We start from the raw sequence: 16,400 nt of genomic DNA, 5'->3' as shown, positions 1-16,400 counted from the left end.
GGTCGCATCTAGATTGTATCTGAAATCTCCATAATGGATCCATTGCTGCGATCATCTTTGGTACTAAGGTCTGCAAGTGTTGATTTTAGTAACTGCGAGGAACGGAAAGGGCTTTGAAGACACTCACTCCTCTCGGCACTTGTGCCAGTGTTGTCCATGTACCATGCGGCTCAAATCAAGCTCAGGATCTCCTCTGGGTATCACCAATGTAGTTGCAGGGTTATAGAATACGTTTCGAGAAGCCGGTGGTACCCAGAATAACAGGCGACGCTTGGGTCCTATCATCCACCCACTGTCACGATTCAGTAAAAAGGGGGTCGAATTGCGGTCGTCATGGGATGCTCCCTCCGTTAGCTCTGAGGTGTTGCAGAGTGCATGGATAGAGTTGGACGAGAAGCGAATGGGGTGATTGTTCCAAATGTTCAATGTGATGGTAGTGGTGGCGTCGATCGTGCGATGTTCACCTGATAATGCTGAAGGATCTGACACAGCGCACTGTTGCGAGGGCTGGCTCATCATTGGATCCCACAGCCGAACAGTGTTATCCTCCGAACCAGTGACGATGCGAGTGCCGTCCGGCGAGAACGAGACCGACAAAACTGACTTAGTGTGCCCCCGCAAGGGCTCACCGACTGGCTCCCCCGTCCCTGCATCCCACAGCCGAACAGTGGAATCCGAAGAACCAGTGACGATGCGAGTGCCGTCCGGCGAGAACGAGACCGACTTTACTGAAGAAGTGTGCCCCCGCAAGGGCTCACCGACTGGCTCCCCCGTCCCTGCATCCCACAGCCGAACAGTCATATCCCAAGAACCAGTGACGATGCGAGTGCCGTCCGGCGAGAACGAGACCGAGTTTACCCAAGAAGTGTGCCCCCGCAAGGGCTCACCGACTGGCTCCCCCGTCCCTGCATCCCACAGCCGAACAGTCCGATCCCAAGAACCAGTGACGATGCGAGTGCCGTCCGGCGAGAACGAGACCGACAAAACTGACTTAGTGTGCCCCCGCAAGGGCTCACCGACTGGCTCCCCCGTCCCTGCATCCCACAGCCGAATAGTGTGATCCGAAGAACCAGTGACGATGCGAGTGCCGCCCGGCGAGAACGAGACCGACGAAACTGACTTAGTGTGCCCCCGCAAGGGCTTACCGACTGGCTCCCCCGTCCCTGCATCCCACAGCCGAACAGTGGAATCCGAAGAACCAGTGACGATGCGAGTGCCGTCCGGCGAGAACGAGACCGACAAAACTGACTTAGTGTGCCCCCGCAAGGGCTCACCGACTGGCTCCCCCGTCCCTGCATCCCACAGCCGAACAGTGGAATCCGAAGAACCAGTGACGATGCGAGTGCCGTCCGGCGAGAACGAGACCGAGTTTACTTCTGTAGTGTGCCCCCGCAAGGGCTCACCGACTGGCTCCCCCGTCCCTGCATCCCACAGCCTAACAGTGTCATCCAAAGAACCAGTGACGATGCGAACGCCGTCCGGCGAGAACGAGACCGACTTTACTGAAGAAGTGTGCCCCCGCAAGGGCTCACCGACTGGCTCCCCCGTCCCTGCATCCCACAGCCGAACAGTCTTATCCTCCGAACCAGTGACGATGCGAGTGCCGTCCGGCGAGAACGAGACCGAGTTTACTGAAGAAGTGTGCCCCCACAAGGGCTTACCGGCTGGCTCCCCCGTCCCTGCATCCCACAGCCGAACAGTCTTATCCTCCGAACCAGTGACGATGCGAGTGCCGTCCGGCGAGAACGAGACCGAGTTTACTTCTGTAGTGTGCCCCCGCAAGGGCTTACCGACTGGCTCCCCCGTCCCTGCATCCCACAGCCGAACAGTCTTATCCTCCGAACCAGTGACGATGCGAGTGCCGTCCGGCGAGAACGAGACCGAGTTTACTGAATCAGTGTGCCCCCGCAAGGGCTCACCGACTGGCTCCCCCGTCCCTGCATCCCACAGCCGAACAGTGTTATCGTACGAACCAGTGACAATGCGAGTGCCGTCCGGCGAGAACGAGACCGAGTTTACTGAAGAAGTGTGCCCCCGCAAGGGCTCACCGACTGGCTCCCCCGTCCCTGCATCCCACAGCCGAACAGTCATATCCCAAGAACCAGTGACGATGCGAGTGCCGTCCGGCAAGAACGAGACCGAGGTTACCCAAGAAGTGTGCCCCCTGAGCACGGCCTGAACAGCTGGCCAATTCATATCACGTGCACATGCTACACGAAGAGTATTCGGAAACCGTGCAAAAAACTTTCTCGATAGCGGACAGTTGGCAGGCGAGAATGGGAGTGCTGATACATACAGGTGTGGCGTGCTGTGCAAAATCATCCCGCCGAAGACTTGAATGAACCTTTGTACGTCCATTGCAGTCGAGGAGACATCTTTGAATTTAGGATGGCCCTGTGGTTGCGCATGAGCGCATTATCTGGCACTTGGTAGCAATGTACTCACCTTTAGCCACTGGGCAATGGGCGGAAGGGCACCGACTGCACCGCTCAGCGCTTTGGTCAGGGCGAGTGACTCGAGCCAGAAAAACACCCGCTCGTGGTCGAATAACAATTTCACTTCTTCCGCGAGTTCCTCGTCAAAGGTTGTGGTTCGTACGTGTGACGTCCAAAATCGAGATGAATATGACAGATGTAAGGGGATGCATTTTTGCACTCGTTCTGGTAGACCGCGATCTTCACTATTAGGTAGATACGACGACTTTAAATCACAGATGTTGAAGCGAAGACCCGCTTTCATCACTCGAAGTGATGCAAATGCAAGGTCGCACTGCGCCTTTGACAGGTCGATGAAAAACTCTCCACTGGATGGTTGGTCCGTCAGGAAATCGTGGAAGGATGCATGAAGGGGTCGGATTGGAGAATCTGAGTTGGTGGTGCCGCTGAGGAGGGAGCCCATGCTTTTTACTACAAGCTCGACGTCGAAAATATCCTCCGGTGTTGGAAAATGGCGCCTCATGGCATTCAGGGAAGCTAAAGGAAGCGGTTCAGCTGTGCCTAGTATTTGTCCCATTACTGAGCGAAATCTCGCTAGCTTCGTCGAACGCAGTTTCGCCGAATGCTGCATATGGGTAGATGTATCCCTAGGCATGATATTTGTTAAAATGAGGAGATACATCTCGTGCAACAGCCTGCTTCTCTCAGCAGGATCGCGTGACACCACACCATTGTAGCATTCGATTGGAGATAGCCCCATGTCAGACTCTTTGATGTATCCGCAGGCGAGACGCGCCCACTCGAAAAGTCCATCAGCTTTCTCAGCGAGGACTGCGAACTCTCTACCATGGAAACCCAGCCCTTCCAACTCCTTGGATACATAAGCACGGATGTCGCGCCCTGCTTCTTCTCGTGGAATATCATCCATCAACATTTGTCGAATGTGCTGAACACCACGAAATTCGTCATTGATGTCACCAAGCGGGCGAGAAGTAACAATGAAGCGGAAGTTATCTGGGAGGTCTGTGATTTTGGGAACGTCAGGGTTTCGATGTTTGCCAGCTAGAATGCGGAGGAGGCCTTTCCGAGTCTCTACTCCACCGCTCTCGTCCAGTGCATCGATCACGATCACGATAGGTTCTCCAGTTGACCCAGATGACTTCTCCAGTGGTTCGATAAGGACTTTCTGCCACTGCTGGGTGATATCCGTTGTCTTCTTAAGCGAATTTGCAGTCTTGACTGCATCTGCCAATGCCCGCCTCATCTCCGGATCACGGTCAGCTAGGTCGAGCGCGATCGTGGAAAAGATCTTTTCATGGCGACGATCTGCTTCTCGCTGGCGGTCAAAACAGTAACACGAACCAAGCCCTCCCACGTCATTGACCCACTTAGCAACGGTGTGGGCGATGGCCGATTTGCCCTTGCCTGCAGGGCCGGATAGCCACAGCACGCGTTGAACATTGTCCCCAGTGCTGTTGACCCATTCGATGATGTCGGAAAGGATTTCCGTGCGGGTCCCTTCGAGGCATTCTTTTCCGGTATCTAGTCCGGCGCCATCTGCATAAGTCATACCGCTGAGGTCCAATGTTTCTTCTGAAAAGATATGAGTATATGTCAAGTCACAAGGACGTCCGACCCTTACCCATACGGTGGACGCGTGGTGCTTATGTCGTGGACGCCTATGGCTACGTCGCGAGTAACCTGGTCCCGGAAGTTTTGCATGAGGCTATCGAATACGTCATTGTACTTTTGGATCGTATCTTTCGTTTCCGAGATAATGTTCTTTCTAAGTCTGTTCCCTGTGATGATGGTAGAAGCTCGAGACGGTACAGAGCGCAACAGCTTGTTAAGACTCACAAAAGTTCTTGGTCTCCGAATAATTTTTGATAAAATGGGCACATTCACGGGTCTGCTGAGAAATCTTGCCAAGGATGTTGCGCATCGACGAGAGTTGTCCAAGCATGTCGTCTCGTGTTATGAAGCGGTAAACATCACATATCTTCTTGAGAAGTTTGAATACCGCTGCGTCGCGATCCGCTTGGGCTAGAATAATCTGTACCAATGATTGCTGAGCGGTGGGAGATAGCAGGAGATAAAGAGAAAACATACTTTGGCGCGCAAGACAACACGCCTAGTGCCATCTTTGCATATGGATGTAACTGTGGGGTGTGATTAGTTCGGTTACGATCGAGAGGAAGATCCATACATCTGCGATCTTGCCGATAACATTGTCAAATATTCTGAGGGGTTCAAGATATGTGTCCTGGAAATTGTCAACAGCATCGAGATCCTCTTGTCCGCCTTGGCCAACAGACGCCACAGTAATCACAGGTCCCGCAAGCGGATGCATGCGCTTTGTAGACTCTTGTGCATCCCGAAGTTCCAATTGGGTATCAGTCACTTCCACAGCAGATGAAGCCGCCTGAACTCGCGGGACCATCAGGATTTAGAAAGAGCGCAGAGACTGGAGGGCAAGTATGAGAACGTACCGAGGTCGATGAAGCACCTTCATGATTAACATTCGGGGGAACGGGGCTGCGGCTGCGTGAATCCTTCGAGCGCTTATGGTAAAATATTAGTCACATTCTAAGACACTCATTACGCATGGTCGTGGACTTACCGAGATCCTTAACTTGTCCTTAACCTTCTTCAGAAACCGACCAACTCTGCCACGGGGTCGGTGCTAGACGAAGGATGCGTCAATGACAGTGTTTGGAATGGAATGAACTAAGTGATGCCGATAAGCCACGCACCGAGCCTCCAGGAGCTAATGCTTCGCTAGATGTGCGGGTTTGTTGAGTCGAATTCCTCGATGAATTGCGTTTGGTCATTGTGAATAGCGGTTGAAGCGAAGTAAGTTAAGAGACCCACATCATTTATATAAAATAGCCAATAACGCCTCGAGGCAATATTTGTTGCAAGCGTTAAACGATAAGCATTTGAATTTCGAGTGCGTTCTTGAATCTTCTGGCATGCACGGTCGAAGGTGATTGTGACAAAAATAGCCTCGGCAGTGCTTATCCAAACGCCCAACGCGCAATGCCCAATGCCCAACCTCGTGACCGAAATGAATATACCGAAAGTAAGCTCCAGAAACCGACCAAGGTCGGTGCTAGACGAAGGATGGATTAATGTCGTGGAGTGAGTTCAGTGCACGTACGAACTTTCACCATGGCTGGTGCTTTGCTAGATTTCTTGGTTTGTTGATTCGAACCCTTCGATGATGTCATTGTGAATAATGTACAGTTGAAGCAAAGTAAGATAAGAGTCCCGCCTCGAGGCAATATTCGTTGCAAGCGATAATTATAAGCATTAATATTGGAACCCAGTGAAAATCGACAAGAATGAGGTAGATACGTGCCGATAGATGTCTAAGTACAAAATGAGATGGATACAAATCTAAGAAATTCGAGAAGGCAAAACTCTAATTTTGTGCAAACGCAAAGAATCTTTCCAAAGGTGAAAAGATGCAAACATGTCGGACTTCGATTGCGTAGTTTGCAACTTTGCGACAAATTTTGCACCTGCGTGCATTCGATGCACGTGTATTTTGCACAAGTCCATAACCGTATTTGCATTAATTAATGATGTTTATTCACTGCGGAAGTGAGAAACTGATCAGACCTGAAAAGGGTAGGAAAAGACGTTGTAAATAGTATGTAATCCGACGTAGCAATTAATATAAATTCCGAGGTGTTAGAATCTGGAGAGATCCTCAAATCGGATCATTTTCCGACATAGGAAACATAGAGGTTTGCGGAGGTGCACAGAATTAATAAAACCTAACCACACGTCTGATTTGCGTCTGAATACGATCATAATTTAGTCGGATTAGTATCTAGTTACAAAAGTGCGGATCCCTATGATTCTGGGGATTTGCCAGCTTCTGGGCGCTTCGCACTGGCTTTTCCCCATCCCCCTCGACCCCCTCGTTCGCCTAACGATGTACAGGGCACAGCGCCGCCCTAGCGGTGCTCCAGAAAATCAGCCAACGATCGAAACGAACATGAATCCATACCAGTTTGGTTCCCCAGCCCACGACTCAAACACGAGTCCATACCAGTTCCCGTCCCAGCTACCTCCTGGAACCCTGCTATCGAATGCTGGGGGTCATCCGCTGCCCCAGGTGGATGATTTCTTCAGTCGACCGCCTCAGGCTGAAGCAGCAAAGCCGCCGGCGCAAGAATATCGAACACCGTCCAATATAATGCGTCCCCCTAGCGTAACGCAAAACTTAGTCACTCCGTCGTTTCAGGGAGGGACTCCATACCTGGGACACAGCTCTCGCACTCCGTTCACGGGCAGCGAGTCCTCCGGGTCTCGCGCACCCTCTCTGGGACCTGGAGGAGACTATGGTCAGCTTTCGGGTCCTGCACATCATCAGCCCCATATAACATAAAATCGGGCCTTGTTCCCCTGCTCTGTATGCCCATGACCTCATGCTATGGTATCATCGACGAGAGAAGTTTGAGCTAGGTCGTTCAACTGATAGATAATATTGAGTGCCAATATCGCAGACAGAGGAACAAACTTACAGCCTTCTTGGCCTTGTACCAGTGGGTGAACTCTGCCGGAGTCTCTTTCTCCGTGTCGCTACTATCAAAGGTCTCTTCTGTATCGATCCTTGCCACAATTCCAGCTGCAGACTTCTTCCAAGCATATTAGTTAGTATGATTAGCTAGCTACAAGGATGCGTAGTACTTACTTTATATTTCTGGGCCTCTTGCCAGCGCATGACTTGAAGTCGGTCAGGAGTTTCGGGTGAGGTCGCGCTGAGGTCGACATGTTCAGGAACTTGTAGTAATCTGGGCCGCTTGGTGGGCCATCTGAGCGTGATTTCGACTGTCTACAAAGGTACTTAGTTAGTTGGTTGTATTTAAATCTAAAACTTACCATAGGCCCTGGCCGCTTGGTTTCAAAGGTAAAACTGAATGCCTGTAGTTTCGAAGGTAGTTCAAGCTTGATCTTATCTGCATCGTCCGACATAGTGCGAGTTAACGATGGACTTAGAGAAATTTTTCGAAAAACATACCTCACTTAAATCCAATCGTATGCAGACGTCGAAAGAGTGGATTTCCCGGGTCAGTTAGTGTTGGAACAGCAAGTATTTGAAGAGAAATAAACGGACGTCGGAAAAGACATGGTGGCGAAGTCCGAAAAGCATCTGTTTACGTTTGTAGCTGTGGACCAAATGAAGGCTTTGCTTCAAAATCTATGATACGTCGGATTTGCGTCGGATTAACAGCTAGGTACGTTTTGTGTCTGCTCACTTGCCCTTTCTCCCTCGGAATATGGTCTGATCAGTTTCTCACTTCCGCAGTGATTGGAGTCCTAGTACAGTTGAACCACTCACATCTTCTCATCTGCCCACCATGTCATTCGCCCCCCGCTGCGACACCGAGTCCAGCTCGATATGACCATTCCCTTGTGTTGCTAGCACAACACGACAATCGCAAGCCCAGGGCGGCGAGCAGTTATTTCGCTTAATGTGACTGCCAGTGTTGTCCTTGAGGAGAGGAACTCAGTCCTTGCTAGTTCTTCGTGCCTCTCCCTTATGTTTCCTTGGTCACTGGTCTTTCTATCACACTGATCAATCTCTCTACTTCACTCACTCATGCAGTGAGTATACGAGCTCAGTGGACTTATGATAGTCACTATATTGATTGTATATACCTGCAGTGAGTATACGAGCTGCAGAAGGCATTAGCTAAGTGCGAGATATCTAAGTATTCTGTACTGACCTCAGTGGACTTATGATAGTCACTGAGGAAGTTCTACTAGCTGCGAGGAAATGAAACAAAGGAACGTGCTTATGTAATGTAGCTAATATGGACGAGCGAAGTTAGAGTCCAACACTCCCCTTCAAACTGAGCGAAGTCCAAGAGCGGAGGCGAAGTGTTTGACCTTGAGACTAGGTAGAGCTTTGGTAAGTGTATCTGCAGTCATACTATCTGTAGGGCAATAAACGAGTGAAATAGAACCTTTTTCAAGAGAGAAACGAATAAAATGGTAACGAATGTCAATGTGTTTCGTTCGGGCGTGAAACGCGCCAGAATTCGCGAGGGCGATAGCGGATTGGTTGTCGCAATGAAGGACGGTTGGTTGGTCGAGGGGACGGAAGATTTCGGTGAGGAAACGCCTAAGCCAAATGGCTTCCTTTGCAGCGTGCGTCGCTGCGACATACTCGGCCTCAGTCGTTGAGAGAGTTACTAACTCTTGCTTCTTCGAGCTCCAGGACACTGCGCCGCCGTCCAAGAGGAATGCGTAGCCAGATATGGCATGCCGATGCTCTTGTGAGGCTGCCGTCTGCGTCAGTAAAGCCCTCAAGGCCTTGCTTGCAGGTCCCAAAGGTGAGTGCGAGTTTCTTCGTCCCTACGAAGGTAGCGATAGATTCGCTTTACAGCCTCCCAATGAGCCATACCTGGGTTAGCTCCATACTGCGCGACAGTCGATACGGCAAAAGCTATGTCGGGGCGTGTACCGACGGCTAGGTGCATGAGTGAGCCGACTGCCTCTCGATAGGGGATGTTCTTCATTAGCGTGGTTTCAGCTGGAGTCTTAGGGCATTGGGATTGCGAGAGCGGAGCGTTTGGATCCATTGGAATGGAGCAAGGTTTCAGATCTGTGAAATTATATTTGGCGAGGATAGAGTCGACGTATGATTCATGGGAGAAGGAGATGGTACGTGTAAGACGGTCGCGGGTGACCTTCATTCCAAGTAGAAATGCGATAGGCCCTAGATCAGTGAGTTTGTAGCGCGACGCTACGTCTCGCTTGAACTCTGCAATGAGCTTGTTGTTGCTGCCAGTTACTGCGCAGTCGTCAACGTGTGATGCAAGAATTAAGATGTCCGCGCCTGTATGCTTGTAGAAAACTCCCCAGTCTGATTCTGCGCGCGTCATCCCTAAACTCTTCAACAAGCGACACAACTCCTGATACCACTTCAAAGCTCCCTGTTTCGATCCGTAGAGTGCGACGTGTAACAATGCGACAGGACGTTTGAACTTCTTGTCGACGCTGAGTCCAGGTGGGAGTTCCATGTAAATAATTTCGTCCTTGTCGAGTTTACCGTTTAGGAAGGCACTGTGGAAGTCGAAGACGTCGATATTCCAATCGTTACGTGCGGCTATAGCGAGGATGGTTCGGAGAGATGCGAGGCGTGCGACTGGTGCGTAAGTGTCATAGTAATCAACACCATACACTTGAGAATAACCCTTGGCTACCAGCCGGGCTTTGTACTTATCGATCTCCCCATCCACATTCCGTTTGATTCGGAATACCCACTTACATCCCACTACATTGACGTTTGCTGGCTGCTCAACGACGGACCACGTGCGGGCATCTTCGAGTGCGGTAAGTTCCTTGTTGATTGCTTCTTCCCACTTTGGCCAATCTGTTCTTTTGCAGGCTTCTTTGACCGTAGTCGGGTCGCTGCTCTCGATTGCCGCTACTCCCGCCATCATGGCGAAGACTTCTTCATCATCCTGGTCCATCTCTCCATCCTCCCCTACCATCCCGAGCTCTGCCGCCAAGTTAGATTCTGCGGGAGCAGGCTGCATCCCACGAGGTAAGTCCGTGCTCCTTCCATCAGTCGTTCCTGCGCCATCGCACAGACTCTTGATGTATGCTGATTCGACTCTCACTCGTCCAGAACGGCGCGGCTGCTCAGTTCGCTCAAACTGCGTGCCCAGGTAGTCTCTAGGAGGAGGAATGGGTTATGGGGTGGGGTTGGAGCATTGCTGGGTGGGATATTATTGGTGCGTGATGCTCGGCTTGATGATTCGTTGGGTACTGAACCGACATCATGGACTTGTACCGTGCGGTGTTCCGGTTCTCCTGGTTTAGGTACTAGACCGGCATCATGGACTCGTACCGTGCGGTGGTCTGGACCGACATCATGGACTCGTACCGTGCGGTGGTCTGGACCGACATCATGGACTCGTACCGTGCGGTGGTCTAGTCCTCCTATAGGTATTCTAACCTCTGCCGTGTCGAATTTGACGCTCCTCTCCACAGCTATCCGTCGAGTTTCGGGTAGGTATACTCGGTGACCATTGCTGTCACGATCAAATCCCATCCACCTGCCATCTATGGCGCGCATATCGAGCTTGGAGCCGTTCGTCGAGTGCACCTTGACGTGGCTACCCCAGACTGGTAAGTGCTTTAAGTTTGGCGCCTTCTTATACAGCATCTCATATGGCGTCTTGTTGTCTAGGACACGAGTTGCCGTCCGGTTCTTCAACCAGGTGACGTGCATGATGGCCTCCCCCCATAGGAATTTGGGTACATCAGTAAATCACTAAACCTTCACAGACTTTGGCTTTTCACACAGATTCTCACAGTGTGACAGACATCACAGAATCCCAGGATCCCAGAGCCACAGACTTACAGATTCTCACAGTGTGCTACAGACTCACAGAATCCACAGAATAAATGACAAAATTTTCACTAAGTCTTTTCTTTAGTTAAACATCAACACTAAGCCTTATTGTAAACTAAAGCTTATTAAAATTCATTGTTAGGACAAAAAGTGCTAAACCTATTGACTAATTAAAACTTGTTGGAATTCACAAATTTTACACTTTGTACTAGTAAACCTCCAACTTGAAGTTTTCTAGTCAAAAATAAGGATTAGTTTTTTTGAAGATTTCAATAAGGGCAAGTTATGTTGAGGTTTGACTATAGATTTCAATAAGAGCAAGTTATAATGGGGTTTGACTATAGATTTCAACTTGACAATATTATGAGGCTTGAGAATCATTGGTATATGTATCATTGTGAGAGAGGAAAAGTAAAGACACTATGGTGTAATGGTAAGTTTGTGTTATTGTTGTTGCTGAACTTTGTGAAGCCTCAAGTTCAATTCCTGCCAATGACACTTGAAAATGTCAAAAATGCGAATTTATTTTGTTCTATTTACTAGGCAATGCTTTGTCACTGTGAGTTCTGTGGCTCTGCTGGGAGGTTCTGTACAGAGCTGCACAGAAAAGATGTAGCTGGACAGAAGGGACCAAGCTGTGGCACTGTGACACTGTACAGCTCTGTACAGCTCTACACAGAACATTGTAATTTACTGATGTAGTTCACTGGCGTGCAACAGCGCACGCGTTCGCTCGGAGACGGTTCTGTTGAGTCTCTCCGCAACTCCGTTGTGCTCAGGAGTATCATGCACGGTGAGTTTGCGTTCGGTGCCTTTGCTGTTGAGATAACGAGTGAACTCTTGCCCAGTGAATTCTCCCCCTCGGTCAGAGCGAAATCGTTTGATTTTTGCGTCAAACTGCGTGTTTGCCCAGGCTTCGAAGAACTTGTACGCGCTGAAGGCTTCGTCCTTCGTGCGCAGCAGGTACAGGTGAGTGAATCGCGTGAAGTCATCTGTGAATGACACGAAGTACTCTTTATGCCCAGGTGTTCGTATGGGAGATGGACCCCACAGGTCGCTATGGACTTCATTGCCAAACTTCTCCCGTCTCGGAGGGTCGCGGATTTTGCCAATTGGTTTGCGGGTGGCTTTTGCGTACTCGCAAGAGTCGCACTTGTCCATCGTTGCGTCTGAGGGATCTAGCTTGATTCCAGTGATGACACCATCGTGTATCATCCTTGCGATGCTGTCCGGGGAGATATGGCCAAGTCTGGCGTGTACTTCACGCATGGTGAGTGTTTCATCTGCATTTGCGAGTCCAGCAAATAACTTCCTGGGGCCCTTGACGCAGTATAGTCCTTTTGAGACTGGGACCTCCCCCAATAGCTTCTTCGTATCACTGAAGATCTTGCAAGAGTTCGCGCGGAACATTGCAGCATATCCGGCTGCCGTGAGACGACTGATGGAGACCAAGGTTACGCCCATCTTAGGTGCATATAGAACGTCTTTGAGGAGTATTCGCGTGTTTGACTCGCCGTTTGGTAGGGTGATCATGATGTCCCCTTTGCCTGTTGCCTCGAAGGTATGTTTGTCTGCTGTTGTTATGGGTTTCGGCGTGATGTTGACGAAATCTTGGAACAGATCGCGATAGGACGACATATGTCTCGATGCTCCTGAGTCGAGCAACTCGGTTCGAGATTCACGTTGGGAGTTTGAGTTTGCTAGGGTTGCATAGGTGAATGACGTCTGCTCTTCTCCCGTCTCATCTGTATCATCCATTAACCAGACACCTTCAGGTTCGTCATCTTCCTCATTGTCCTTTGCCTTCGCGGCAGTCTCGGGTTTTCTGTCCTTCCCTTTTCCAAAGGACTTCTCCCCTGATTTGCTCCCTGCTGCACCTCCTCCTGCGCCTCTGCAGTCTCGCTGCATGTGGCCGTACTTGCCACAGTTGTGGCAGTTCCCCTTGATTCGACGAGTCCGTTTGCCAGCATTCGCGTTGTAGGCTGCATCATCGTTCGATGAGCTCCCCTTCTTTGTCTTGGCTGCTCGACGGTCGTATTCGTCTACGATTGTCGACATCAATATGTCTGCGGTGAGTTGAATGCTTGAGACTTTAGCGGAAGCTGTCAATGCTGACAAGTGGGGGTCGTATGATGCAGGTAGCGAGCTCATGATGATTGCTGTGAAGCTTTCATCTGTTGGGGCATGGCCTAGTGAGGACAGTTGCTCGCGAATCGTTCGCAGCTTGTCGAAGTGTTCTCTAATATTGCCTTTTTCAGAGCATTTTTGGTCCTGTAGCTTCCGCAACAGTTCAACTGAGACTACGCGAGAGCGCTTCTCAAAGAGATTCGAAAGGTACGTGAAAATCTCTTGCGCTGTATCCAAGTTCTTGACTTGAATAAACAAAGAGTCAGGGATCGTGCTGGCAATTTGCTGCTTCGTTATTGCCTCGCCCATGCGCCACTCCTTCATTGCTGTCTTGTATGCGGCGAGTTCTCTGACCTCGTCCGTCGTACTTGGTGACCATGACGCTCCTCTGCCCGACAACGTCGAGGGATCAACTGGTTTCTTCTCGGTCCCAGTCTAGGTGACCGAGGAACCCACGAGCGTCTACTGACCATTGCATTCTGTCTTTATAGGTCGTCCAATTTTCTCCGTCCGCAGCGAGCTTTGGGACGCAGTAGAAAATCTTCACCGAGTTTGCTGTTAGAGCTGGACATGGCGGGCTATATTTTTCGTATACTTGGTTATGTTTTTAATTGACGAGCGCAGGGCTCATAACCTGCAGTGAGTATACGAGCTCAGTGGACTTATGATAGTCACTATATTGATTGTATATACCTGCAGTGAGTATACGAGCTGCAGAAGGCATTAGCTAAGTGCGAGATATCTAAGTATTCTGTACTGACCTCAGTGGACTTATGATAGTCACTGAGGAAGTTCTACTAGCTGCGAGGAAATGAAACAAAGGAACGTGCTTATGTAATGTAGCTAATATGGACGAGCGAAGTTAGAGTCCAACAACTCAAACCAATCTCGTCTTCCACCCTTCATTAACCAGTCACGGTAGCATCACGGACACGAAATCTATTCGTTTTCGAATCATCAAACTAATCTACAGCAGCCCTTCACTCTCTCATCCTTCTCATCCCTTACCTCCCCTGATTGACCTAGTAGTGAGCTGGACTTGTTTCGTGGATTGTCATGAATGACAATCCCGTCTACTGGACTTATTGCTGGTGCGCTCCTGATGACATCGACACGACACCTGAAACCCACGAGTCCTCCATCGAGATCCCAGATACATTGGCCACCTCCCCCTCTAATCCTCTGAAACGAGCTGTATCTCCTGATGTCGAAGTTCAACCAATACCAGCACCGAAAAAAAGCGAACTGGCAGTACTACGAGTGGCCTCCCAGACTCACCTTCACCACTCTCCATCAGTTCCGAGATTCCCTGTATTGAATCTCGTGATCAAGAGAATGAGGTAAGTGCCATATTTTTTGTACTATTTTATTGAATAAGTCACTGGCAGGTAATGAGGCGACCAGACTCACCCTGCGGCTCGGACGTTCTGTGGCACCTGCCGTCTGAATGTGGATTCAGCACCAGTGCTATCGCTGCTATGTAGTACCGACAAACTTGAAGGAAACGCTAAGGAAACGGCCAACATAGAGGTGAGTCAAATGTGCACCTCGCATTGCATCAATTTGGTACTAACTTCAACTGCGCTCGCTAGATAAAAAATCCACTGTAAGTTTTAGATATCTCAATACTTGGTCACCAGCGTGAACCGGCTGCATTCGCACTCTACTGGAACAATCTGTCTACCAGTATCAAGGAGGTACGTGCTACATCGGGGAGAACCTCCCGCGCTAATGCAGTACAACAGGAATACAAACGAAAGGCCACGGCGCAGGTGAGTGTCGTCGTGCCTACTGGTTCTATTGGCCACTGTACTAACTGGTTCTTCCACTACTACAGGTCAGCTCTTCTTCGACACTCCAAGGCAAGGACAGCGAGAATGAGCACCATGACTAGCGGCAGGATCCTGGTGGATGTGTGCATGATAGCACTGGCGTCGGGATGGCGGGATGGCGGGAGGAGCGACCCCACTATTATAGTACCTGCCTAATACCAGCAATTCACAGCAATACCCATCTACAATTCATTCAATAGCATTAGATTTGTATCGATACCATTTTCCGGGCCAAATCAAACCATTTTGACCTATCTAAAGATCTAAATTTCCTTTCGACTTCTATCTTTTCTCGTCTCGAAAAGTGCCGTTTTTTCGAAAGACCTCGAAACACGACGATAATATCTATAGGCTTTATTTTCTTCGATATATATCGACACGTATCTACCTCTTTCTTGTCGATTTTCACTGGGATTGGAATCTCCACTCGAGATGATGGTGACAAAAATAGCCTCGGCAGTGCTTATCCAACCGTCAAAGCCCAAAGCCCAACTTGAAAGCCCAAAGCCCAACGCCCAATGCCCAACGCCCAAAGCCCAATTGCCTCGTGACCTAGAGTACTAGTGAAATAGGGAGTAAAGCTACTGATCTGAGATAAGCTAACTAGACAGTCTAGAGTCTCTAGACTGGATGCTATCATCCAAGTTGTACCGGCGGCAGCCAGCTAAGTTCGCATGATCGGTTGTCAGGCCTTCAAGCTTCAAGCTTCAGGCCCAGTGAGAACCGGACCTCACCGTATCGACGGAAAACGGCCAAAATATTGGTGAACCAGGAACACAAGATTTCCGTAGATTTCCGTAGAGAATGGGACACATATGAGATTTTCTAGCGATGCTGTTCGACGGAGATCTCACGATTTCGCGCTGATTCTAGCATATGATATTTCCGTCGATGATCGTAGATTCTCAACTGTAGTTGTACCAGGCAATAAAACTACGGAAATCGCACGAAAACGACGCTGATATACATTGCAAGAACAAGCAAATGACAGCGCAAAAATGATAGCTGGTTGATACTGCCCCTGGCATATGCTGCCCACCTGGTCCTCGCCTGTTGCCTGCCTGATGTCAACCTCTGCACCTGCACTGGATGTCGACTGCGTTGCTATTCCATTCGGATTCATATGCCTGCAAACATAAATCAATGCCGTGAAATAATAACTGCCTGCTACCCACCTGCTCCGCTGCAACTGCGCTAGATATCAACCAATATATTAGGCGTCGGATGAGAATTTGCTGATGATATTGATCGTGTCGCAAGTTCATATAAGCCTAAAGTCAGATGTTGCTGGAAGTTCTAGTCTTCTAGATTGACGTACCTCCTATTTGTTCGAAATACTAGATCTAGGTGATGCACAGGCACGAACAACGAGGACCCAGTGTTGAAGGTGGCATGGTAGACCAGGGACAGTGAATACTGGGGGCTTCGGTTCATACTCAGTTATGCATGTTCGTTCAGAAAGCGTTGTGCTGCGTGTACTAAGTCAGCACTGTCTTGCACTTAGATAAGAGATTCAGGCGCATATATGCGCTATAATAGATGTTTCAGCGAACATTCGAAACGAGTTAGGCGTATCCGAGTCACTTACTGATTTGCGAGCCAGGCAGTGCAGAGAAACAGGCCGCA

At 49.7% G+C, this 16,400-nt stretch overlaps 5 protein-coding genes across 5 annotated transcripts; 1 reads left to right on the top strand and 4 right to left on the bottom strand.

The window, feature by feature from the left end:
* Positions 1-4,308: 4,308 nt before the first annotated feature.
* DFJ58DRAFT_399683 (uncharacterized protein) lies at positions 4,309-5,437 on the bottom strand. The gene is made up of 6 exons (XM_041380212.1): positions 5,174-5,437; positions 5,056-5,118; positions 4,925-4,996; positions 4,642-4,857; positions 4,545-4,594; positions 4,309-4,488 (listed from the first exon to the last, which is right to left on the bottom strand). Exons 1-6 carry the CDS (start codon positions 5,264-5,266, stop codon positions 4,479-4,481), a joined length of 504 nt encoding a protein of 167 aa, XP_041243541.1. The 5' UTR covers positions 5,267-5,437; the 3' UTR covers positions 4,309-4,478.
* A 2,211-nt stretch (positions 5,438-7,648) lies between these two features.
* Positions 7,649-8,237, top strand: DFJ58DRAFT_790184 (uncharacterized protein; the record flags this gene model as incomplete). Its single annotated transcript, XM_041390257.1, has 1 exon — positions 7,649-8,237. A coding segment is annotated over one exon (224 nt), but the record flags the coding sequence as incomplete, so codon positions are not given.
* A 2,227-nt stretch (positions 8,238-10,464) lies between these two features.
* DFJ58DRAFT_646103 (uncharacterized protein) lies at positions 10,465-10,641 on the bottom strand (the record flags this gene model as incomplete). Its single annotated transcript, XM_041381432.1, has 1 exon — positions 10,465-10,641. A coding segment is annotated over one exon (177 nt), but the record flags the coding sequence as incomplete, so codon positions are not given.
* A 1,662-nt stretch (positions 10,642-12,303) lies between these two features.
* DFJ58DRAFT_661060 (uncharacterized protein) lies at positions 12,304-12,573 on the bottom strand (the record flags this gene model as incomplete). Its single annotated transcript, XM_041382190.1, has 1 exon — positions 12,304-12,573. A coding segment is annotated over one exon (270 nt), but the record flags the coding sequence as incomplete, so codon positions are not given.
* Positions 12,574-14,360: 1,787 nt separating this feature from the next.
* DFJ58DRAFT_790178 (uncharacterized protein) lies at positions 14,361-15,023 on the bottom strand. Its single transcript, XM_041390256.1, has 2 exons — positions 14,780-15,023; positions 14,361-14,714 (listed from the first exon to the last, which is right to left on the bottom strand). Exons 1-2 carry the CDS (start codon positions 14,861-14,863, stop codon positions 14,565-14,567), a joined length of 234 nt encoding a protein of 77 aa, XP_041243537.1. The 5' UTR covers positions 14,864-15,023; the 3' UTR covers positions 14,361-14,564.
* Between the last annotated feature and the right edge of the window lie 1,377 nt (positions 15,024-16,400).

This window comes from Suillus subalutaceus (assembly GCF_016647625.1).
Source record: "Suillus subalutaceus strain FC151 chromosome Unknown DFJ58scaffold_58, whole genome shotgun sequence".
NCBI lineage: Eukaryota > Fungi > Basidiomycota > Agaricomycetes > Boletales > Suillaceae > Suillus > Suillus subalutaceus.
The sequence above is the reverse complement of the archived record's forward strand: the minus strand, read 5'-3'. Positions and strand labels throughout refer to the sequence as shown.